At 33.0% G+C, this 24,801-nt stretch overlaps 1 protein-coding gene across 4 annotated transcripts in view; it reads left to right on the top strand.

The window, feature by feature from the left end:
• LOC128239074 (coiled-coil domain-containing protein 81-like) overlaps nucleotides 1-23,588 on the top strand; it is a 33,488-nt gene extending 9,900 nt beyond the window's left edge. For 2 of the 4 annotated variants that reach the window (XM_052955522.1, XM_052955519.1), the window contains 11 exons: nucleotides 2,395-2,505; nucleotides 4,908-4,952; nucleotides 7,558-7,726; nucleotides 12,495-12,774; nucleotides 13,094-13,201; nucleotides 14,153-14,167; nucleotides 14,989-15,072; nucleotides 15,507-15,592; nucleotides 16,120-16,198; nucleotides 19,223-19,443; nucleotides 20,097-23,588. In XM_052955522.1, the coding sequence (XP_052811482.1) occupies nucleotides 2,395-2,505; nucleotides 4,908-4,952; nucleotides 7,558-7,726; nucleotides 12,495-12,774; nucleotides 13,094-13,201; nucleotides 14,153-14,167; nucleotides 14,989-15,072; nucleotides 15,507-15,592; nucleotides 16,120-16,198; nucleotides 19,223-19,443; nucleotides 20,097-20,361 (1,463 nt within the window). In that variant the 3' untranslated portion in view covers nucleotides 20,362-23,588. The remainder of the gene's footprint in view (nucleotides 1-2,394; nucleotides 2,506-4,907; nucleotides 4,953-7,557; nucleotides 7,727-12,494; nucleotides 12,775-13,093; nucleotides 13,202-14,152; nucleotides 14,168-14,988; nucleotides 15,073-15,506; nucleotides 15,593-16,119; nucleotides 16,199-19,222; nucleotides 19,444-20,096) is intronic. The other 2 variants (XM_052955523.1, XM_052955521.1) reach the window with 2 other exon arrangements.
• The last annotated feature ends 1,213 nt before the right edge of the window (nucleotides 23,589-24,801 follow it).

The raw sequence follows: 24,801 nt of genomic DNA, 5'->3' as shown, positions 1-24,801 counted from the left end.
GGTTGCCATTATGATATGGGGGTTAATCTATTGCCAAAAACTCTCTAATATTGTACTAGAAAATAAAGCTCAATGTTGGACATGCCATCATATGAAATTTTCCTGAACAGTCCCTTTTTCTTACCTATTGCAGTCATCAAAAGCAGTCTTTTGGATGAACAAGCCAAAATTCATATACAACTGCTTGGCATTACAATTTTGAACACGCCCTGCTGTATAAAACCCAAAATTTAAGCAAGCCCGGAAAGCATTTTACCATTGCCAGGTTTGCGCGCTTTGACTTATATTGACCACTGCTATTGGACAGATAAATATCACACTGTAAATCTCCCATAGCTCAATAAAAGCTGTAGAGCTTTATTGTAATGATCAAACAATCAATTATTGCAGGTAGACATTTTTACTTTGACTGTAGAAAAGTCCAGCAGTAAATTATATATAAAACTGGTTAATTCTTTGGTTTGGTCAAAGTTAGCTAAAATGATTTTTGATTGGTCAATATTTATTCAACAATTACTTTAAACCAATCAAATCATTTAAATGTGAAAATTAACTAAAAGATAACAACTTATACTTTTGCAAGAAACAATAACTCCCTTGCACAAGAAGGCTTTTCGAAAAATTTGAATAATTAATCTTTCAAGTCTGGTGTTGTGAGGTCAAGTCAGGGGAAAGGGCTTTCATAAGTTGTTTACCATTTCCGGTCCAATCCTATAATCTGATATTGTATATATGACCTTGCATACTTTGTATGTTTCTTTCAATAATAAAATATGTTTAAACCAAGTCTGTCATAGCCAGACAAAGGGATGGCAAATAGGTATCTGGCAAAATTGTTAGTTTGTTCTTAAAATCAAGTTTAATACATTGTCCTTATGCATGCCAAATATATATACCGGTATATTTAAATTGCGATATTTCAGACTTAATATTCTTATTTTAACGGAAATGAATTTTTTTATTACAAATATTCAGCGCATGGCAATGAGTTTGATATTATTGACTTAATAGTTTTATTTTAACAAAGATTAATTTTTCGATGACAAATTTTCAGCCCATGGCTATGATGGGCTTTTACATGCTCAATATCCATGTCATAGTTGTACACGATAATCCATTACAAAGCAGCCTTAACCAAACTTAGAAAAAGATAAAATAAAGATATTGAAGATAATGAATATATTTGAAGAGCTATTGTTATTTTTGGTTTGTTCTAATGAACCTTCCACAGGCTTTTGTTGATCTGTCGGAGTTGCCATCAAGATAGATATATATTGAAGACAAGTTATGATGTATTTATGGTTGTTACGAGGGTCTATTTACTGTCCTGTATCTATTGACAGGAAGTAAATATATGTACATACATGTAATATATTGATCGAAGACAAAGAATGTGTGGTCATGATTAAAATTTGTGACTCTTACCCCATAAAAGTAGTACCTCATAAATTATTATTTATATTTTCACTTTATAAACATTTATAAGGTCTAAAAAAAAGTGTTAGTTTCCGATTTATTGGCCTTAAATATAGTATAGGAACGTCAATATATCTTTTTCATTTTCACACTTAAAACTGTTGCAATTTGTTCTTGGTTACTGGGTGCATTAACGCGTCTTTTCTTAATTTCCTACGTACCAAACTGCAAAAATGTATCTAAAAAGTAAATAAAAAATAACCAACAAAAAAGCTGGCAATAACATTTTAAGGGTTGGTTGCCTAAGAAAGGGTAGGGCAGGATTTTATTTGTTAAGCCTAAGCATAAATTTGTTTGAACTTTTCTTTAAATTAAGTCAGGGGTAATAAATGCCAAAGTAAATCATTTTTACTGCATCGTCAAGGTCATATATTCAACGTCAAGGGCTCTTATTTTGTAATAATCTTAATTTTTATTGTTTCCCTATGAATTTAATTTACAATTTTGATTATTTTCAAAATTGAAATTGGATTCAAGTGCAATATTTAAAGATGTAAAAAGCATTTATCATTGCACTCTGGTTTAAAGTTAGAAATGATGTGTTTTCTAGTGCCATGTTAATGACATTTTACTTAGACGCCATTGCGTTTATTATAATCTAATATAGCAGGTGTCACCACTTGCTGTACAGTATAGCAACCAATAATTTTGTCACTGCAAAGATGCTGGTAATAGATTTATAACATATACCAAAGCAGAACATTAATGTTGTGTTAACAGTTATAAGTGAGGAACAAGACAAAATGGTCAAAAAGCTGTTTAATTCTGGACCTTCCAGCTTTTCAGAAATGTCGAGTGTGTTTGGGTATTACCCAAGGTCTGTGACTAGGAAAATTTCTGTTGACGGAAACAGACTCCGACCTATTCGATCATGTCATGGAAGACTCGGTTCTTTGAGGTCAATGTTTGTGTCTTCAGGGCCTGGTATCGATGATATGGCCACGGATGCCGCTGTCAGGCATATCGAGATGGGTGCTGAGGACGTGGCCCAGGCTGGCCCCTCTTATATGGACGCTGATACCAGACCTGGTATGTACAAAAGTATTGTGACGTTTGCTCGTACATGCACATTTAGAGGAGAATAGTTAACAAACAATTAAAAAAAAAAATAGTGTTAGGTCACACCAAATTGATGTTTTGTTCTAAAGATTTTTGGCATCTTTTTTTCAGAAAATAACGGATTTTTAGGTTTAGTTGTTTTTAAAAGCGACTGCTCCTATTTTTTAGACTGAAAAAAATATATAAAATGAATATGTTGTGTTGGTTTTTCTTTAACTCACACTTAGAATGATATGATTGTTCAGGATTATCATTCTAAATATTTATTTTATTGGAATAAACTGATTCGCCTTGCTCCTGTTTTTAAGCAAAATTGAAAATGATAAAAAAGTTGCTTGCTAATTTTTTTCGGCCAACATCCCTGGAACATAACAATGGATTGGTTTGGTCTTAGCTTTACCCAGACCAAAATCTTATTTTCCACCATTTTTTTTATTGATCATCAAATAAGTCAAAATGTACCTACGTTGGTGGGTTAGACAAATTTTGAAAACTCTCGGTATTTTGTTATAAGCAGTTATAAGTTATTACAAAATTGTCTTTTTGCATTTATTAATATGATATATTTTCCACTTTTCATCTGCCTTAAATATCAAACTCATTTCAAGTGTAAATTTTCACTCTAAAAAAAAATAGTTGACATGAATTAAGGAAAGCACAAGCGATTAGAAATTGAAGATTCATAAGAAATTTGATGTAACAGTCATTTAATATTGCGAATAACTTTGTTGCGCGAAGTTTAATGTGTACTGACCCATTTATGTTTAGTTACATTTTTTGTTTGCTGTAGCTTACAATCTAGTACCAGTAGTTCAGTAAGTTTGCATGCTAAGTCGTGGGCTTATCAGCAGCATCAGGGTGTGTTTATTTTAATAACATGAAATTAAAGTTATGTAATTTAGAATGTGAACATGTTATTACAATATTCTATTACATGCTTTTCAGTGAAATAAAAATTAAATTCACTGAGCTTCAAACAGTGTTTTGAGATTTTAACCCGTTATCATGTCCGCTCTCAGTGCACACAAGAACTGGAATGCAATTTCAATGACATGTAATGACATGTATGCTATTTGGCAAGCTTTTATGAAAGACTTCCATAAACTGTTGGCTTTTATCATTTGTTAGGCATATAATGAAAACAAAATTGTTTGTTTCTGTTAATTTGGCAATCAATTTTGCTTCGTAAACAACAAAAGGTAATTTTAAATAAATTAGTGAAGCTTTTGGTGAAATTGATAGTGATTTTACACTGAAACAAACAATTATCCTCTAAATATTAATCACTCTTGTTGGCATGATGTAAAGCAAGAGTATGCCCTTATAATGTAGAGACAACTCAGGCTGTATTCAATATCAATCTTATCCTTGTCCTAAGACACGTCTCAGTGATTCCATTCAGTCCATTGGCCAGTTATTTTTACAGTCCAATCAAAACACTTGGATTCTAATCTTAGAAGTTGGTTATTGAATACAGCCCCTGGATTTCTTTATTGAGAAGCAAGTGCACTAATCGAACAATTATTTATTACAAGTAATATTATAAAAGAAACACCCGTGATGCTGCACTGTTATGTTTAAAAGTTTCATTTTTTCCCATATTTCATGATTACATTACGAACACTTGAATGTTATTCACTATTGTCAGTTTTCAATTGATGTTGTCATCACATCGTCACAATTTGGCATGTTTTATCAAGAGCATACAATATTGGCCGATTGTTAAAGTTTAAAGCGTTGTTAATGGCATGGTTGTAAACTATTAAAGGTGAAATATTTTATTGTGTGATAATATATAACAAGATAAAACAAGCACAGTTGAATCAGTTGTCTCAATATTTGTGAAAAAAACTGCAGATCACATGACTTTTTTTGGGGGGGGGTCCATGAAACATGAGTAAGAAACAATTCAAAGTAAGAATGATCCAGTTAACAACATTCTTAACTTTAACAATGTTTTGAACAGTCATGTATGTATCTAAGACTCAATAGAAATCAGAGAAAAGCAAGAGAACAAACAGGTACTCACTCTCTTACATCAAAAAGATGGAAAAGCATCCTAATTGCATTGGAAAGATGCCAATATTTAAGTTGTGTTTATAAATTTATAAATGATAGCTTAAAGAAGAAATATTCCTGAGTCCATTTCTTGGGTAGAAACCAGTACTGTGGTCCATATTTAGAGGCTATGAGAAAGTACTCCTTGTGGGGATCTCACCCACAACTTCTTTGGTAAGAGGCAGACACCTATACCACTAGACTACTATCTTAAGAATCAATCAGGAGAACTTGTACAACGATATGCATAATTATAGTAAAGTGTTGTCTTAAAACAGTCAAACATTGTAAGATGTGTCCGTGATTTCTTGTAGCTTTGTCTTACCGTTTCCTGCCTGATCTGGCCGACCTCCCAGACTGTAAGTTCTCTGTTTCGGTGTAAGCCCGTCTGTGATCGCAGTAATCAATCATGTCTTGGCTTCTAACTTTGTCTTTTTCGGTCTTGTCTGTTTTCTGAGAGAAAAAGTGATGCTATTGTCATAGCCGTCGTCTTTATGTCGGCCTCTTTTTGTCATCGTGAAAGATATGTTAATATGTGGCCAGTATCATTAAACACAATTATACATTATAAGTATTTAACTTGATAAGCAGCTTAAGTATCATAACCCTGGCTTAAATATATGTCTAGTTACGCCCCTTGATGGACTGTGAAAATAGACGAGTATTGGCACCCGCTGGTGGTACTCTCACTAACACAAAAGCAGAGCATCAAACAAAGTTAATTCTTGTGTTGAAAATCTTTAATTATGTATTGTGTGCTTTGTCTGTCCGCTTACTATTGGTCTTTGGGTGATAAATTAGTAAACTACGTTTCATGTCATAATAAATTTTCCTAGCAACATGTTTGTTTCCACGTTCTTTGTTGTCACTTGCTTAAGTCTGTATTACTCTGTTGTGTGGCATTAATCTAGCTATTGATTCCTAAATAACCTAATCATGGCATCCAGACTCGCCATTCAGACATTAGTCTCGCTGTCACACCCGTTTTCCTGGATGCAATGAGCCTGTCGTTGCTTTGTTGCTTTTTGTATAGGCTGATAAGACGACCAGCAGTCTTGTACAATATATTTCATAAATATTTCATTAGTTTGTAATGTTTGTTTAGTGTGACACCCTCAGTAAACTGTAAAATAATTACCTTTGGGGATTCTGTTCTCTGATGCGATATCTCAGATGGCTTTAATTATTAATTGCCTGAAACAGAAACAATTGATTCATGAGATATCTGTGAAATAATAAACGGGCTTTTGAATTTATGTCTTGCTTAATTCTCTTTACTGTATGAATATTTAATGATGGTGTAATGTGTAGTTGTTCTGTGCAGTGGTCTACAACTGAATTTGTTCAAATTTTATTGGTTCAAGATAATGTTTGTGAATTTTTCTGGAATTATTTCAAACCCAATGACATGACTGTCCCGATGTCACCTTGTCCTAGCAGTTTTCTATGCACCAATGAATCGAAGGGGGATTGTGTTGGTGGTTGTGGTGGTGGGGGGGCGGGGGGAGCGTGGCTATCCCCTTCCCTCCTCCTGCCCTTTTTTTTCCTTTTTTTGGATAAATATATTTTTCCAAGTTAATTTTAATGTCAATCTGGTAGAAGATATGTATGAGTTCAAGGAGATTGCATCATTTTATACTAAAAAGTAAGAAAACCCCCAATACTGCTCTTGGGGTCTAACTTTTTTTGTTCCTTGGAGCAGAGGCATCCAAATCTTTTAGCTGTCCCTGTTGTGTATTTGTTCAAATTCAACAATAGATCTATGCTTGTTTTCATTTCTTTTTAACCAAATAAAACCAAGGACAGCAAGTCTAGCATTTGTGTCCTCAATTAGACCAAGTTGACAGTAGGTTACACTAGCTGGCCTTCCGTTACACCATAAAACATTAATTGTCTAGTTCTAATGAAAGCTTAATGAGCAGCCATATATAATCCGATTATTTTCACACTGTTGGAAAATGCCGGCAGTTGATTTTTCCCTCTCACTGGTTGCTATGGAGCGGCTAGCAGGTGCCCTCTCAGTTTTCTGGTTGCTAGGGACCTGTCCTGCTGATGCTCTCTGTCTGTCTCTGTCTCTCTCCATTCTTACCAATGTGGCGAATGCTCATGATTTCCAGTTATACAGTGATTAATGTGAATTGAATTCAAAGCATTAAGTTGTGAAACTTTTTTCTCGAAATATATTTATTACTGATTCTGTGTTATTGTAAGGATATTTACTCTAAAAAAAAAGGGTTCTTAAATAATGTGTTTTTTGCATGCAAGTTTCAAGTTATGTGTTTCTTTTGGTGTTAGTCATTTAAATGACAGCATTGAATTTGAATGAAACTGACATTTTGGAATTAAAGATGTTTAGCTCAGTTTTGTTTTCATTCCAATTCATGTAAATTGTAATTGAGCTATATTAATAAAATATTTTCTGTTATTAAAACAGAACTTAACTTATTGTGATTAAGAGAAAAATTGGTAAAATGCCTAAAAGTCGAGGGAGTGTAGATTTTGGGAGTTTGTATTTGCCCATGATCAACCGGGACCGGCCCATAACGGGACTTAAGTTAAACACTTTGTCGAGATCTTTCCTAGAATTAAGTAATTCATGGGGTGAGTTTAATGAAACATAAAATAAGTGTTGATGATATTTTCATTGTCTTTTATCATTTATGGCAAATGTTGCATCATTTAGATAATTATATGATTTTTTAACATTATTTTCATTCATCAGTTACCATATTTCATTTTTCATGAAAAAAAATCCATCAGAATTTAAATAACATTTTGCTCTCATCGTAAACAGTTATTTAAATTTATGCACTTATTTCCTCTTTATTTAGATTTCACATTTTTCTATATTAATAAATACAAAAAACTTTTTTGTATGGTTAATATGTATATTAATTTACAGTGATAACCATTAAATTTCCTTATCATATAAGAAATTAAAAAGAAAAATGTTATTTATTCTAGATCCCTTAAAGCGGGCCTCGATACCGCCTAGTCGTGCGGGCTCGCGGATGGCAGCTCCAATGGCGATGGCTACGGGTGTCAGTCTCCTTGATGACCTAGTACCCTCTGCCCATACACCCAAGTCGGCGCCCAGCATTGCCAGTCAGCAACCAAGCCCACCTCCCGGAGAGTAAGTGCATGTTTTAATCAAAAAGTTACTTAAAGTTTTATGTATAAGTCTTATCAAGGATTTTGTTGTTAATCTTCTTTTTTAATTATCAAATTTTCATAAAAGATATACACTGATTTCAAAACCAATTAATTTTTTGAAAACGTTAACAATGAACTTAAATTATTTTGTATGTACAGCTTTTAAGCTGGTTCTCGTAATAGATTAAAATAAAAGCATATTTATAATCTTAATAATAATTTTTTGACAATATAAACCGTTGATAAGACAATCAGTCAATATTCTTGAATATAATGACAAAGATGTTTTACAGAACTAAAAATACTTAATGACAAAGATGTTTTACAGAACTAAAAATACTATACCAGGACCCTGTTTCACAAAACAATCGTCTTATAGACTACGGTACAAAAAGGCTTATCAGTTGTCATTTATTATTACTCTCTTATCAAATATAGGATTTCAGTAGGAAAAAAAAAATCTCACATTTTTTTGTGTCACATTGTTCCAGCACTTCCATTCCTTTTAAAAATATTTTTCTTCCGAGACATATTTGTTTTAAAATTTACTTGATTTCTAAAATATCAATTATATTAATCAGTTTTTTGATGACAATTAATCCAAAAAGACCAATGGTTTGTATGAAAGTGATTCACGAATTGCAAAAATGTTTTTCTGTCAAAAATTATGGATACTGTACACTGACAAATCTGTTTCTTTGATATTTCTTAAATCATTCATGTGTTACTTGGTTTCATTGTTAGTTAGTTCTTTATAACTCTTGTCAAAGGCCAGATCAATCAAGATTAAGAGCAGTGATCATCGATTCCAGAGATTAAAGGAAATTTGTATTGTGTTTTGATGTTCCCTTTTAAGCTCTGTTTTTTAACGAAAATAATTATTGGGCAGATTGTTCAGAACTTTTATAAAGATAACAACGTCGTTAACTTCATCGTTGGTTATTAAGAAGTTTGCACATGTGTGCTGGCAAGTATACAGCCATTCGCTGTGACACTTAGTAAGATATTATTTTTTTTGCTTTACTAAACAATCCCTTTGGTTGCTGGGCTACAGACATCTTAAACCAAATTTATTGTTTTGTAAAGCAAAAATAAACAGTAACTGTGGCTGAAATGTTTTGTTGACTCAAATTATTCCCCTTTATTGACTGAGAAAATAGACGAGCCGTGATTTCTTTTCGGCAATCACCTTATAGTTATTTTGATTTAATTTTCTCTGGTAGGAAATGGAACAACGTAAATAATGAATATCATAACGAATATCTTTATTGTTAGTTAGTCAGGAATATTGTCATTGTTAGTTTGTCAGACAATATGGTCACTCAGGTATGTTTAAAAAGTGAACACAGGGGTCACTATATGGTCATATGGTCAGTTTTGGAGTAAATATGAATTCCAACAATTGTGTGGTTTTTTTTGACAATATGTTAACAATCAAAGTTTAATCAAAATAAAGATATTTAGAATATATAACAGTGTGTTCTATATCCATGCTTAAAAAAGATGTCCTTTTCTAGTTTGACAGAGGATTGTTTACATTTTCCACGTAGAAATTGGGAAAAATTGGGCATTTTCTCCTGCAATTGTTATACCTGACTTTTAGGCTTAGCTTTATTTTTTTTAAATTGAGATATAATGGGATCAATATTTCAAATTGATATTTCTAAGTTGTAAGAATGTCTATTTCAAAACTACTTGTTTTATAGGTCAGTTTTGGCAATGTTTATTTGATTTTGAAAGACAAACTTTCAATTCAGTTTGTGATGCTCATTTCGTATTTAACCAAATTATTAATCTTGACATTTAGTCTTATGCACATTGATAAGTTTAAAATTTACATTCCTGAAAGGCTATTACAGGATTGTAAAGAATGTGTGTCTACTAGGGCACACAATTTGACACAAATGATACTCCTCTAAGGTTTAAACCTTATGACATGTTGGGGTGTTACAGTGTGTTAGAGCCTCGGGTGATTGGTCTCCATCGCCAGAACACATACATACCCCCTTCTAGTTACTACTGTTCCTGCTGCCCTAACAAGTCCAAACAAAAATCTCATCATAGGTGACTTACCACACGCTGCATTGGTGACTTAAAGCAGGTCACATAGGTGACTAACCACATGCTGCATTGGTCACTTAAAGCAGGTCACATAGGTGACTTACCACATGCTGCATTGGTCACTTAAAGCAGGTCACATAGGTGACTTACCACATGCTGCATTGGTCACTTAAAGCAGGTCACATAGGTGACTTACCACATGTTGCATTGGTCACTTAAAGCAGGTCACATAGGGGACTTACCACATGTTGCATAGGACACTTAAAGCATGTCAAATAAGTGATTTACCACACAATGCATAGGGCACTTAAAGCAGGTCACATTGGTGACTTACCACACGTTGCATTGGTCACGTAAAGCAGGTCACATAGGTGACTTACCACACGTTGCATAGGGCACTTAAAGCAGGTCACATTGGTGACTTACCACATGTTGCATAGGGCACTTAAAGCAGGTCACATAGGTGACTTACCACATGTTGCATAGGGCACTTAAAGCAGGTCACATGGGTGACTTACCACGCGTTGCATAGGGCACTTAAAGCAGGACACATGGGTGACTTACCACGCCTTGCATAGGGCACTTAAAGCAGGTCACATGGGTGACTTACTACGCGTTGCATAGGGCACTTAAAGCAGGTCACATTGGTGACTTACCACGCGTTGCATAGGGCACTTAAAGCAGGTCACATAGGTGACTTACCACACGTTGCATAGGGCACTTAAAGCAGGTCACATAGGAGACTTACCACACGTTGTATAGGGCACTTAAAGCAGGTCACATAGGTGACTTACCACGCGTTGCATAGGGCACTTAGGTCTTTTTCTACAATGGCATCGATGGTAAAGTAAGCGAAGCATGAATTTCAGAAACTAATGTAGAAAAAAATGTAAATCCTTTGTGGTGATCTTCCAGACAGCAGTTGAAGATTAATACTCATGCAGAATGGCAAGCTATTTAAATACATATGTAATGGGCTGTATAACATATTTGAGTTAAGTTTCAGAATGCTAATAGATGCAAAATAGCATTCACTGTTACATTTTTTTCCCCCATAAACTAGGAGTCTTCCCAATAATCAAAAATCTATGAGTCTGAGGTGAAATTTAGTTTTAAACCGTATGCTGTAAATTTCGGGTTTGGTTAGATATTCTTTTCATTTACCCTTCTTGCTCTGGTCTCTTTGCTTTAAATATAGGTCCGCACATGGATGACTTAACCGCCCAGATACATGGATATATCTGCAGGCACTTCACTAATTTGCAAGCCTTGTGTGGCACTTATTTTTTATGCATTTCTGTAGTAATTAAAATTTTGAAGGGTTTCTTTCGAGTATGCCTGCTCATGATTTCATGATTGATCAAGGCTTTTGTGTGATAATATATCATTATTGCCTCATATAAAATATTCTTGAGCGTTTTGCAAATGTTTGGTTTGGAAGTCTCTTCATGCACTGTTATTGCCAAGGTCGTTTTTGCTTTAAAGGGACTAGACACCAGGTGATATAACTGTAAGAAAAAAAGAAAAAGTTCAAAAACTTACATAAAATTGATATAGTTGTGTGCAACTCATTTAATTTTACTTACTGGTGTATCATATTGCTTATGACACATGTATCTTTTGCAATTGATGTGTATTTTTCCAATTCGAAATTTACTGTGTTTGTCTACCATGTAAATATCAGTAAATTTAAAAATAGCTTGGGTATATGTATCTGTACGAGTCACGTGACTTTCATATGCTAAATATACACACTATATAAACTGGGAAACCATTATGCACTATTTTTAAACAAGTAAACTCAGCTGAGACAGGGACAAAATATTATTTTAATCATGTAAAGGTGACGTATTATCGATCTTATACTAGCTGGTATGGACAATTCTTGGCTTGTTTTGAGGAAATACTGTATTTGCTGATTTTGGGACCATCTGGTGTCTAGTCCCTTTAACGACAAACCACAATATTGTTATATGAAACTAGGACGTCCTCATGGATTAGCTGCAATATTTCATTCAATCTTTATTTTTTATTTCAAGCCCTAGAGCTTTTTTGTCTAGATTTTTGTTTTTGGACAATGGATAAATGTAATGAAAAGTTTGATTTTAAAATAAGTAATTTTTTTTTTTATTGGAGCCTCACAAAGTGTGCCACAATTGTGATCATGGAATTTGTGCATCTAACGCAAAAAAAAATGTAATCACTTTTTATGAGGTATAGAATAAAAAATAATTTCTTAGCAGTATGTTTTTAAGTTGTTGAGTGAGGTATTGTTTGATTTTGTGCATTGAGCAGGTGTTTTTAATAACTAAAACCCTTGCCTTGAGTTAAGCAGGAAGAGTGGTCTAGTGGTAAAGGTGTCCGCCTTTCACCCAAGAGTTTGTGGATCCAATATCCACCAGGGATACTTTCTCAAGGCCTCTCAAGAAAGGATACAGTGCTGGTTTCTGCCCAGGAAACAGACTCAAAAGATTGATTTTATAAGCTATCAGCTTTCGTCTTAATCAAGCTAGAATAAACGAGTGTAAACCAAGCAGGAATATTGCAAAAGTATGAAAGTGGTGTTCCTGTGTAGCTTTGACTTAAAGCGTTAAATTATTTAAGCAGTAATGTTTCATTGCATAGTATCCAAGGATCATTATTATAATTAAAGAAAGTTAACACATTCAGATTGCTCTGTATTTCAGCATGCTTTACAAGCCCCAGCCCCCTGCCCAGCTCGCCCCACTTCATCGCAGCGTGAGTTTCGACCAGATGAAGCCCGGAGAACGGGTAGTGTCTCCCGCGGGCTCCATGTGTGGGCACAGCAACGCCGGGCAGGAGCTGTGTTACCTGTGTCACCAGAGGGCGCGGCGTAATGTGCCCGTCTCGTTCACGGAGGAGCGTAGACGAAGGGAGGAGGAGGAAGACAGGCTGTTACAGCAGTACCAGTATATGAAGGATGCAGAGAATGTCCTCTCTGACCAGGTAAGGATGGTCGGGACGGGTGGTTGAAAGTAAAAAGTGATGCTGATATATTTTCTGATTACATCTGGCATTGAAGAATGAACACTGTAAGACATGTTTTGGTCTGCTTTTCTGTTGTTTTTAAAAGCCTGTAAAAGATAGGAGTTATTTTTCAAATTTATTTATAAAATAAAAATCTCATCTGTGAGTCGTGATAATTGTGAAATCCTTCGGGCATGACAATAACTGTACACTGACCATAATTGTTCATACACAAATTAACCGCAATACTAAAACATTTAATCCTAATTAACCTATTTTTACCTCATTTCTATGCCAGGAGATGCAGATGGCTAAGCGTAACAACCTCCAACGTATGGCAGCCTTTAACCTCGGTGTGTCCGAGGCCGTACACCACAAGAAGAGGGACAGAGACACTGCATTCCATGTATGTATGCAATTGATTAAGAAAAACTCCATATATGTATGTTGAAAATAATATTTTCATAAAAGTAATCATGAAAAAATGTACAAAAACATGAAAGATTTATCAGTCCATATACGACTCAGAAAACATATCAGTACATGTACAACACATGAACAATTGTCAGACCATGTAAAAACAACTATGCATAAATATTTGTCCATGTAAAAAAAAAAATAATAATTATCAGTCCATGTGCAAGAACATGAAAATATGTCAGTCTGTTTACAAAAATATGAAGAATTAGCAGTCTGATGATATGTTCAAAAACATGAAGTTTAATTATCAGTCTATGAACAAAAAGGACATGAAAAATAGCATTCTATGTACAAAAAAAATATGTAAAAATATCATACTAATCAAATTGTTAAATGCAGAGCAATGATTGTTAAAAAATATCATATTAATCAAATTATTAAATGCAGAGCAATGATTTCTTAAACTTAGCACAATAATAATCGAGATTTGTTAAGGGTTATCCCATCTTTATTTATCGGTGATGTCACTTAGAACCCTTACATATTGACCTGTTGAATTGGTAGCTTTGTTTAATCACTGCATATTTTAATTCATGAAATAACAAAAAAAAAATGTTTTGGTTTCTGATTGCCATCAGTCTATTTGTTTTTTATACCTTTTCGAACATTTTATGATAAATTATGAGGGCTTCATCAAGAATCTTAGGTGCATAGTTGTAGGAGATTAGGGAGATTTTAAAAAGTGCCATATAATTTTTAAAAAATCACTCTAGATACAAAACTGCTTATAATATAGTATTCTTGATAAAATAAGTCTCTTCTGTAATTAAAATCTTTCAATAAAATAAAGACTTCAAATGAATATCTGATAACACTGGTTTTGCATAGTTTGCATATTAAAAGAATAATGTTTCTTGTTATATTTTGTCTAACTTAGAAGAACAGCTATGTGGTAAGATAATAGGTCAAAATATTTAGCTTGCAATTCAGTAATTATTGCAACTCTGGCAAAATAATTCTTGCAATTCTAGGGCGGTATTCATAAAACATCTTAAGTCATTTCTTAACTTAAGTCTTTTTCTTAAGTTAAGCATCTCACTTATCATATCATATATTTGCTTCATAATATCAGGAATAAACTATTATTATTGATAAGATTCAACGTACATACTTTCATGATAAAAACACTTATACTTTTCTTTTCATTTGACTATGAAAAGAATAGGAAATTGACTTAAGTTAAGAAATTACTTAGGATGTTTTATGAATACCCGCGCAGGCTTTTTTTTAAGGAGAGAACTTCAAAATTTTGTCACTTTTATGCAAGAACTCAATAACTGCTTCTATATCTAATATATATCAGTAATTGAGTCCTTACACTACGGAGACAATTTTTCCAGTGTTTTGCCGTCAGGGCTACATTATTTTTTTATTGGCAGGGTTTTACATCACATTGCATGCTATGGTTGTATTTTGTATAATGGTTACACTAGCGGGTCTTGTTTTACTTCAATAACAGCATTAGTAGAATGGTAATAAGAAATACAAGTTATAATAATTATGATTTTCTTTTTCATTGTTTGAATCTAAAAAGTGAGCGCTTATTTGAGCAGTATATTTTACTCTATAAGAATAGAATTATTTCATTGTTGATTGTATTATTTTTGTTTTCTGCTAATACATGTGTAATTACCCACAACAAAAGATTAGTTTAACAGTAACATTTAAAATTCATGCATAAAATTGAAACTTAAGCCCAGTTTTATATTTCAGAAATCGTATATATTTCAACGGAGACCACTTACCCCACCACGTATCATCAAGCAGACCGAGTATTCCGGCGATCTAGCGAAACAGGTAATAATTGCTTTACATCTTATAAGTAATAGTTACAGCACCCACAATCAGATTTATTGAGATAATTTCAATTAAGAGGGTTGCGGTTGATTTATCTGTATTTGACCATGTTGTCAAGGGCAATGTTCAATAAATAATGTGTGGTATAAGTGAATAGCATTATAATTTCTCTGCACATAAATGATTCTATACTAACTGAGATAACTGACATGTACCGGTGTCTACTTTCGATGCTGTTCTTTGTTGTTACTCTACAATTTAGCCAGTTAGAAGTATTCTCGAATGGCTTATGAACCCACACTGGTACTAAAAAACGTTTGTTATTTTTCTTTATTCCAGTGTATTTTAAGTATAATATTATGCGTTTTTTCCTCTGCCTATAATCTATTCTAGGGTGTTTTCGATGGTAAAATCAGGAATGTATTATATTGCAGGTTGACCACAAGGAGTCAGTACGTGTGAAGAAACAGACAGATGAGGACTTCCTCGAGAGGCTCGAGCAGGTCCAGCTCGCGGAAGAGTATGTACATGTATTCTGCCTCTTTTATAACCAAAATATCCCTATAAACCCTCCCAGCATGGGAAATATGGCATGCCCTGGGACATAGTATATCCTTTGGTTTTGGTCAAACAACTAACCTTAAAGTGACACTCTTATTCAAAATCAATGCATACACATGTATAACAAACATTAATTTAAAATGATACACCTTAAACTACTTACTATATAATGCATTTATGGAAAAAAATTAATTACTGATAACAAAATTATAATTGTGTATTTAATAGCTGAAAACGCAAAAATATTACCGGTAAATGATTGGTGAATGCTAAAAGATTTACTGTGATCTACTATAGTCTCATAAAGGTAGAAATACCTTGTTCTCTGCACCTTTCTTTTAAATTAAACTCGGTATCCTTCATAAGAGCCATTGTTTTCGACATTTATTCATCCATTTTGGTTTGTCAAAACAATTGTATAATTGTGGTAAATCTTATTTGGGAGTAAGAGCGCATATTTAAGTGTGTCCATGTGTTGTGTTTCAGTCTGGCGATCCAGCGGGAACAGTTCTTGAAGGAGAAAGCTGATGAACAGGAGAGATATAAGAATGCCCTTGAAACACAGGTATGTCGCCCGCCAGTTCATGCTAGTAAATGTGTGACCTGTTTCAATTTTTTTGTATCTGTATGTTTTTTATATGTGTTCTGGTTTGTTTTATTTTTATTGGGCCGATTGTTCAGAACTTGTTTAAAGTTAACCACTGTTGTTAACAGAATTGTTGTTAACTATTTTGTAACATGCTTATATATTTAAATAAAAAATGCACCCCTAAAACTGGCCCCAATATCATGAAAATACTTAAGTCAAATCTTAAACTCAATCTCAACTCATTTTATCATATAAAAGCATAGTATTTTTCAAAATCTTGAATGTTTTTATACTTTTTGAAAATGTATTTTCTCATAGAATGTGATACGGAAAGATTTTGACAATATTTCAAAGTAATCTTAGTCTAGAGCAAAAAAATATACTTGAGTATTGTTAAAAGGCAATAAATTGAACTCAAGTACATTTTTGCCTGTAGAATATTTTTCGATTGGAACCGAGACCAAAGGTTTCAATTACCATATGCAATGATAGAATGGGGTTTAAAAATGTGGAAAAACATATTTCTTTTTAATAGATGTTGATGTTAGATGTTATAGGGTAAAATGAGTTGAGATTGAGTTTGAGATTTGACTTAAGTATTTTTGTGATTTTGGGGCCAGGTGTATTGAACCTTGTTAGAAATACTACAAATAATAATTTTATATTGATTACTATTCTAGAGCAATAAAGATTTGAGAGTTAACAACGAAGACATTTATGTTGTAAATCGTAATAGTTGTTAACAATCAGCCCATTGTCTTAATCCTTGTCTTAATGCAATAACAATAGCTTGTTTTTTAAAGCTGCAATCTCACAGATTTACCATTTTTATAACTTTTTTAGTTTTTGTCTTGGAACCAGCCATTTTTTGTGAAAACCCATGGAAACCAGTTATTATAAGACTGCTGACAAAAAATTAGTTCGCAGATTTTTATATTTAAGTTTAATAAAGATGTTTTATGCATTTTTCTTAAACTGTTAGTAACGGTTTAAGCCTAATTTTCGAACGTAAATATGAAAATCTGATTTTTTGTCAACAATCTTGTATCATTGGTTTGCAGATTATTACGCAAAAATTTGCTCTTTCCAAGACACAAAAAACAAAACGTTCAATCTGTGCGAGTGCAGCTTTAACCTGAGACAAAATTATCCAGTGTGTAAACTTTTTATGTCAAACGCTGTTTACGTTCTACCTTTTGTACTAACTCTTACGATCTCTCTTTCTTCTCTATCCCCCTACTTGTTTCCAAACAAAAACCCACACCCGAACACACACAAACCCGTGTTCAGGTCCACATGAGCAATCTACTGGCGATACAGGAGGATAGGGGTAGCAGGGCAGCAAGGTCAAGGGTGAACACAGCCCTGAGCAGCCCGACCTACACCATAAGACTGCCAAAAATCAACACTGTACGTCCTTTCACGGAGCCCAGCCCCACAAGACTTAATGAAAGCTGGAAACCGTTCTGTAGCAGGGTAACATGACCTGCAGGATCTCTCTGCTTCTTTCTTTTTCTCTACTGTTAATGTCTTCTAACTCTTCTATGACTTCTTAGTTTGTCTGGGGGCTGTATTCATAAATCATCATATGAGTGACAATTTTCAGCTTAGTAGAAAATTGCCTTTTTTCTGAGTTGAATTTAAGGAAAACTAACAATGTTTGTACACCAAAAATATGAAAATAAGCGAAAAAATGGTCTTAACAATAATGCATATGAATAAATCTGATTAAAATTAGAGGTTTTTTTAAATAATCATTGTCAAAAATTAGTAATGTTCACTAAGTTGAAAATATTCGCTATGATGTTTAATGAATACATCCCCTGTTTATCGAAAAAAAAATGTCTGCATATTGTCAAGGCTAGTTACGTAATCTTAAAGCATCATATAATCCTACATAGCAGTTGTCAGAGTACTCCTTACTAGAGGAACGAGCTGAATTTAAATAAAAAGCAGTTACTCTTAGCTCATGTGTGTATAATGTCTTAAGTTAATTATCTCATATGATAAAAAGACTTATTGGCTTATGATGTTGTGTTTGTTACAATGTAAAACTGCCAGTCTTAATGATTAAGCATAGTACTTATTGGAGGCCAATAGCCAATTTCATTGGCTCGAAATGTAGGTTAGAATCTAAGATGCCTTTGTATATTTTAATTTCTTTCATGTACATGCATTTCTGAATCAAACAATTTTGAGCTGTAAATCAGTCATCGATTAATTGTTTATTTATGTCTATAACTATTGATCATTGTTCTGTTTACTTTTTGCAATTCATTTCACTGGATTATCTTCTCTAAAATATATTTTGAAAAGCTGTTTGAATTAACAATGATGAAAGATTTTAACCGATAATTTAATTGTTTGAAATAGATTTTTTAAAATGGTTGGTTCAATATAAAAATCAATGTAATCAATATGAAAATTAGATGTCTGATTGAAAGCAATTGAAAATAAAAAATGACTGTTCTTGATTTTGTCTGTATCACTCGGTCACCAAGCAGCAATCGTTCTTGTGTTTATTTTTACTACCTGACTGTGCAGTTTCTTGTGCATGACAGTGCAGTCTCTTGTTTATTTAATATTGTTTATCTGTGATTTGTAAATTATCAATCACTTTGAAGTCAGGAGGAATTTAACACGGTTATAAGTAAGATTTGTATTCTTAAGGCTTTGAAAAAATTGTTTAAGAACTGAGATATTTGTTTTTAAGATTTTGAATTAAAATTGAATAAAAACTCTGTTAATTAGGTTTTTGCAGGATTTTTTTTTGTCTGAGACATGGTCAAAATCATAAATGAATAATTTTTGTTCAAAGTAACTTATTTAAAAATCATAATTACGTTTTTTTCTTAATCAATGTCTTAATTGTCACACTTAAATTAATTTTTTTCTATTTAGCTACAAAATGTGTTAGTTGAGAATTTTTTTTCCGCTATTTTCCATACCATTTAAGAACAGATCATGTTCATTAAATGTATTGTTTTTCTCTGTCTCCAGTTACGATTCAAGCCGCTACAGGTGCCCGCTCGGGAGCCTGACAAGGAGGTGTTTGGGAAAAACGACATGACAAATGAGAAGATGGCTGAACGGAGACGTCGCGCTTTCGAGCTCTTCCAGGAGCAGCAGGACCTCGTAGCCCAGCGGAAACGGGAGGCCATATTGAAACGCCTCGCGGAGCAGAAAGAGGAAGAACAGGTCCTAGACCGAACCAAGGAGGAGTAAGTGACAACAATTTAGAATAAAGAATAGCATTTTGTTGGACTGGATTTTGTTATTAAAGCTGCACTCTCACAGATTGACCATTTTTATAACATTTATTTTTTGTCTTGGAATCAGCCAATTTTTGCGTAAATGTCTGAAAATCAGCCATTAAAGATTGCTGTGAAAAAACTCATTTTCATTAAAGCGTTAGTAATGCTTTAAGCCATAAAACATTAATTTTCGTAATATGAAAACTGTGATCTGATCTTTTGTCAACAGTCTGACACAAAAAAAGCTCATTTCAAGACAAAAAATAAAAAGTTGTCAAAACTGTATATCTGTGAGAGTGCAGCTTTAAGCTTATAATTATGTATACAAACATGTGAATAAGTGAGTGACAAGTAAAGAATAATTGGTATTAACAGTGTGGTGAATATGATGTTCAAGTGATGGCAGTAAGGTCCCCTTCATGAGTGATGGCAGTAAGGTCCCCTTCATGCTTCTGCATTTCTTACAGCATTTTATACATCATAAAAAAATAATGCCCTCAAATTTTTCGATTATTCAACATTAGAAATGCTCTGTTTTAACGTTAATTAATTAGTTTATTTCATTTGAATTTCAAAAATGTAAAATTTCGAAAATATAAAATCTAACGTACCCATTGCAGGATGGTAGATGATCGAGCCAATAAGTTCTCAAGACGTCTCAACCTGCGTAAGCGATTGGAACAGGACTGGACGCGTGCCTCGCTCGTCAAGCGGGATCGCCTTGAGGAGGACAAAGTACGTGCCCTCAGTCCTGGCATGTTGCTGCACGAACAGTGTGATAAGTACAACAGGTGCGCGCAGTGTAAACGCCAGACGAAAAATTGTGGCGAGTCCAACCTGTGGAGCGAGTCTCGTTACATTCCCGGATCACGGCTTATGGTGTAATACATTGCGTAGTTCCTATATACAGTAATATATTTATGTTATTTGTTGATCTGTACAAATCAATATATGAGAATCAGTATTTTTTATTGTTTAAATATAAAATTCTTTGCATAATAAGAATCAATAAACTATTTTTGGGTAACTATGTTTGATTTTTCTTACTGATTAAAAATATTGAATCAGTCTCCTTTATATCCTCAAACCTTTCCTTTATATAACTTTTATCGAACAATAATTGCCGTCAAAACACAAAGACGTCATCTGACAATATGGAATTCACCGTTTCAGTTTATTGTATTGATGTGCTAAATTTACTATAGACTTTGTTTTCATGGTAACCGTGTGTTCGAGAGATGCATTATATGTTCATTTTGTGAAAAATATATTGGTTCAAGTAACACATATATGTGTTTTATTTATAACCCAAAAAAGATACATGTATGTACATACAATAACAAGTCAACATGTCAGTCATTATTATGAAGCAGTGTTCACTGATTGCACTGTTTTATGTAAATTTATGTGATCACCCAAGTGCACAATTCGTGGGCTTAGCGCAGGACGAACATAATTCTTCTTATAATTACATTGAGATATGTCTGTCTTGCACCAAGCCCTCGATTAATGTTAATTCTGCTCATTTGTTATTCACTCCCTGTTGTTTTAAACAACTCCTTTCTTTATAGTATAGCTGTGATAAAACTTCCCCTTAGAATTTTCTAAGGGTAGTTTGAACTGAAGGGGGGAGGAGGGGAGAGGTGTCCCTTGCCGTTTTATATGATTTTGTTAAGCTTTTGAAGGGAAATCCGCACAGACACACTACATTGACATGGAGAATACTGTTTTTAAGACATGTTATAAATCTGTAGTCGGCTATATTGATTTATCAGGGTTTTTCTTAAAAAAACGCCAGGGCCTCCCTGAACATATATATTAATTGTTTGCAGTGGCCAAGCAATCTCAGTGCCTGCTTTGGGTTTAATAGATTGCTAGAAAATTATGTGTCTGTGTAGACTGTATTTTTTTACTTTATGGCTTTAAACTATGTGGCCATTTACTTATCCACTCGCGTATCTTATAATCAAATTTTCAAATTGATATTTCTGCTAAATAAGAATACTAATAGCATTGATTGATCACTTGGGTAATGATTTTGCAAGTACAACTTTCAATTTATTTAGTGATTATCGCTTTAACTAATATTCTTGATCTAATGATAACATCTTGTTGTCTTTGATAATAAGGTTCTTCTATGTATATATATTTTTTGTGAAACCTAGGTTTAGTAGCTGCTTTCCTTTTATTCAAAATTTTAATTTTTCCCTAGCATTTAGATACTCTCTTTGATCATTGCATTTTAGCTGTCTTAAGAACCTGCTTTTTTCCCAAAGCTAATATTTCAAACAAATAAATTACCAATTACAAATATATGAGATTTCATAATAAAAAAACCCCACTCTTACTCACTTGAATCCTGATTGTGAGGACCAAAAAGGAGGGATGAAATGATAAGAGAGTATTTTTTTCATAAATTAATTGATTACCTCAAAAAATGGCAATAATTAATTATTAAGTTATTCACACCCATTTATAGGCTAAATATTCCTGGTGCGTGGAAGGGTCTGGAATGTCATTTTATAATAAATTTAGATAAATTTATCGAACATCTTCTATGACAGTTGTAGAACTAAAATCGATGTTTTATCCTCTCCGATTATTTTCGACTATCGATTTTTGTCTTTGTCCGATTTTCAATGTAGAAACAGAATAGTAAACCCTTGCAGTATTTTTGTTGTCTGTGATATTAACCCTAAAATAGTTGATGCATTTTTCCATTGCTTTTACACTCTAGATATTTTATTTATATTGTTACTGTTTCAATAATGTTCGTGATAATATCGATAACCCATTGCTATATTATAATACATTGCTATCTTAACTCATTTGGAGTTAATAATATAAACAAATTATGTCCAATATTTCTCAATGTTTTTCATTACAACACTAAGGGCCGCCCGATTGTTCAGAAGCTAAATTCAAAAGATGAAATTAAAGATTATTAAAGTTAAAAACATGAGTTACAACATCGTTGTTAACTTTTAAACGTAAAATATTTGATAATGTGCTCATATATTTAAACAAAACAAGCACAGCTCTTTCAGTTGTCTCCAAGATTGTTAAAGTTAGCAACATGATTTATGACACCGTTGTTAACTTTTTACTCTAAATATTAGATGATGCACTTATATATTTAAACAAAACAAGCACAGCTCTTTCAGTTGTCTCCAAGATTGTTAAAGTTAACAACATGATTTATGACACCGTTGTTAACTTTTTACTCTAAATATTAGATGATGCACTCATATATTTAAACAAAACAAGCACAGCTATAACAGTTGTCTCAAATCTTGTCCGAAATACTGAATAGCACTAGTGCATCCATTAAACTTTCAGAGCAGCAAAGATTTAAAAGTTAACATTGATGATATTCATTTTAACAACATTCTGAACAATCTGCCCTTAATAATGATAAAATAGGTCATTCCCAATATTTCTCATTGTTTTTCGTGACAATACTTTACAATGAGAAAATCATGTTCAATGTTTCCAGTTGTATTTTGTTACAAGACTTTATAATGAGAAAAAAAAACAATTTAATTTCCAAGCCATAATTTCTGTTGTCATTAGCTACATGATTATATAATAATGAAAAAAAAATCATTTTCAATGTAGCTCGTTTTTATTTCAAGACTTTAATGAGAAAATAATAATCCCCCATGTTTCTTGTTTGTCTTTTAGCAAAATGATTATATAATAATGAGAAAAAAAATCATTTTCGATATATATCTATTGTTTTGTTAAAAGTGATTTTGTATTATTCTGTACTGACATTATAATTCTTTGTTATGAGATAAAAAACAATCCCAATGTTACCCTTTGTCTTTAGCTTCAAGATTATGTGATAATGAAAAAAAATATCATTTTCGATGTATCTCCTGTTTTGTTAAAAGTGATTTTGTATGATCATGTACTTAGTTACTGCCATTAACATTGTGATAGTATGAGTGAGGTTTGAAATTATTGGGTTATGAATGTCAAAACCAATCGTTTTGGTGACTGAGAAAATATTCAGTTGTTTTGTGCTAGAAAAACACATGTTATTATGGTTATATTGTTACTAGAAGTTTAATTGTCATGTATGCATCATAATAAACTTTTGAAGTCTGCATTGTACCATTATTCATAGTTTCTGCCTTTTTGTTCAAAATATTGTTTTAAGGAATGAATTGCGGAATTGATGTCATTATCGGGGTATGTACGCAATTAAAGGAATGGAAGTTGAGGTGTTAATATTACAGCATGAACGGCAATGTTGCAGAGGAGCAAGTCAGTCAGCAAGGGAGTTAAATGTATCTCGGGTATTCAGCTGGGATTCTGGAATCATTGCAAAGATGTAATTTTATAAGCTGAAACAACCTTTTCTACAGCAAAATTTGTAAACCGGTATAGCTCAGACAGTTAGGATAGCTCGACTACAAGTCATTACGATGTATGATTTGGAGCAGGCATTGCTTTTCTTCATAAATCATTCATATGAAACCGTTGTCTGTCAATTATACCTCGCTTATATTGACTAAATGTTTTGTTAAAATACATGACTTTGTGTTGTGCAGATGCCAACTAATAGCCTTTAACAAACTTCCTTTTTAAAGGTTAAACAAAAACTACTGAGGACTACTACAAGTGATTCAAAATTATTCTTTGCAGACGACGAGTGTGATATTGAAATGAGAGGACAAAGTATGTTATGCACAACACACCCTTCATGATGTTCTAGTTGTGAAGTTTGATAAAAATGCAATGAAAGTTATGCCTATAAAGCTTAGACATAAAATAACTAGAAATGTTGTTTTCGAAGCGTCGCCCAAGCACAAGAGCTTAGTTGAAGAGAGATATCATGGTTCCTTCAAGTAGATTTTGAGTTTTGCTCTGAACAATATTTAGCAGTAGAAAATTTGACGGCTGTTTTTTTAATTATATACTTAGCACAACCTCTTAGGCCTAAAAAAAAAATTGTTTGGTTAGGGTTACATCCTTTTCAAAAATAGGTAGGGTAGGTAGGCTTTTTTTTATTTTTTTTTTTTTTTTTTTTTATTAGGCTTTATATAAGAATGTCATTTTCATCATTGGAGAATGGTGTTAAAGTTATCTTCTATATAAGCAATTAAGGTTTTAAACTACATATTGAAAAGCAAAAAAAAAAAGAAAAAAAAAATATTTTTTTTTTTTTTTTAATTTTTCATTTTTTTTTTTCAAACTGACTATAAAAACGTTAGGGTCGGCGCCTATTCCTTAGGTAGGGTCGGGTAACCCGAACCAAATGTATTTTTTTTTTAGGCCTTAGTGTGATATAATCTCAATATGGTGAACATTTGTGGC

This window comes from Mya arenaria, chromosome 6 (genome assembly GCF_026914265.1).
Source record: "Mya arenaria isolate MELC-2E11 chromosome 6, ASM2691426v1".
Classification (NCBI taxonomy): Eukaryota; Metazoa; Mollusca; class Bivalvia; order Myida; family Myidae; genus Mya; species Mya arenaria.
Note: the sequence above shows the minus strand (reverse complement) of the source record. Positions and strands in the feature narration are given on the sequence as shown.